Source organism: Nestor notabilis, unplaced genomic scaffold (genome assembly GCF_000696875.1).
Source record: "Nestor notabilis isolate BGI_N333 unplaced genomic scaffold, ASM69687v1 scaffold29559, whole genome shotgun sequence".
Taxonomy (NCBI): Eukaryota; Metazoa; Chordata; class Aves; order Psittaciformes; family Psittacidae; genus Nestor; species Nestor notabilis.
Window position 1 is genome coordinate 1,515 of NW_009944584.1, and position 447 is coordinate 1,961.

General features: G+C 62.9%; 1 protein-coding gene across 1 annotated transcript; it reads right to left on the minus strand.

The window, feature by feature from the left end:
* Positions 1–286: 286 nt before the first annotated feature.
* On the minus strand, positions 287–444 carry PRR15L (proline rich 15-like; the record flags this gene model as incomplete). Its single annotated transcript, XM_010022485.1, has 1 exon — positions 287–444. A coding segment is annotated over one exon (158 nt), but the record flags the coding sequence as incomplete, so codon positions are not given.
* Positions 445–447: the final 3 nt, after the last annotated feature.

Here is a 447-nt window from a genome sequence, read left to right on the forward strand (position 1 = left end):
CTGTGGTAGAACTGGGGGAGCGACGGGCTCCGCTGCTCCGTGGCGAGCAATCAGCGTGAGCATCATCATCCCAGTATGAACCAGTCAGTGCTCGGGGGGCTCCTCCAGCGCAGGAGGGATGGGCAGCGCCTGGCTCTGATTCCCAGTCCTCCCTCTGCCCCTGGGGTGCTGCAAGCCCGGTGGCTGCAGTTAAACAGGGTCTGTGCTTGTCCCTTCAATCAACACCAGTCACTTCCCCTTCTGAATCCCCATGGGCGGCATTCCCGGGTGGTGACATCGATCCGGGTCATTTCTCCTCCTGCTCGCCGCCGGCGCAGAGGTTGGGGTGCTCGGCCAGCGTCGCCCTCACCTTCTTCTTCTCCTTGAAGCGTCCCGAGTTGGAGACCTTGACGTGTTTGCCCTTGGTGCTCTTGTCCACCAGCTTCTCCAGCCGCGCGGTGAACCCGG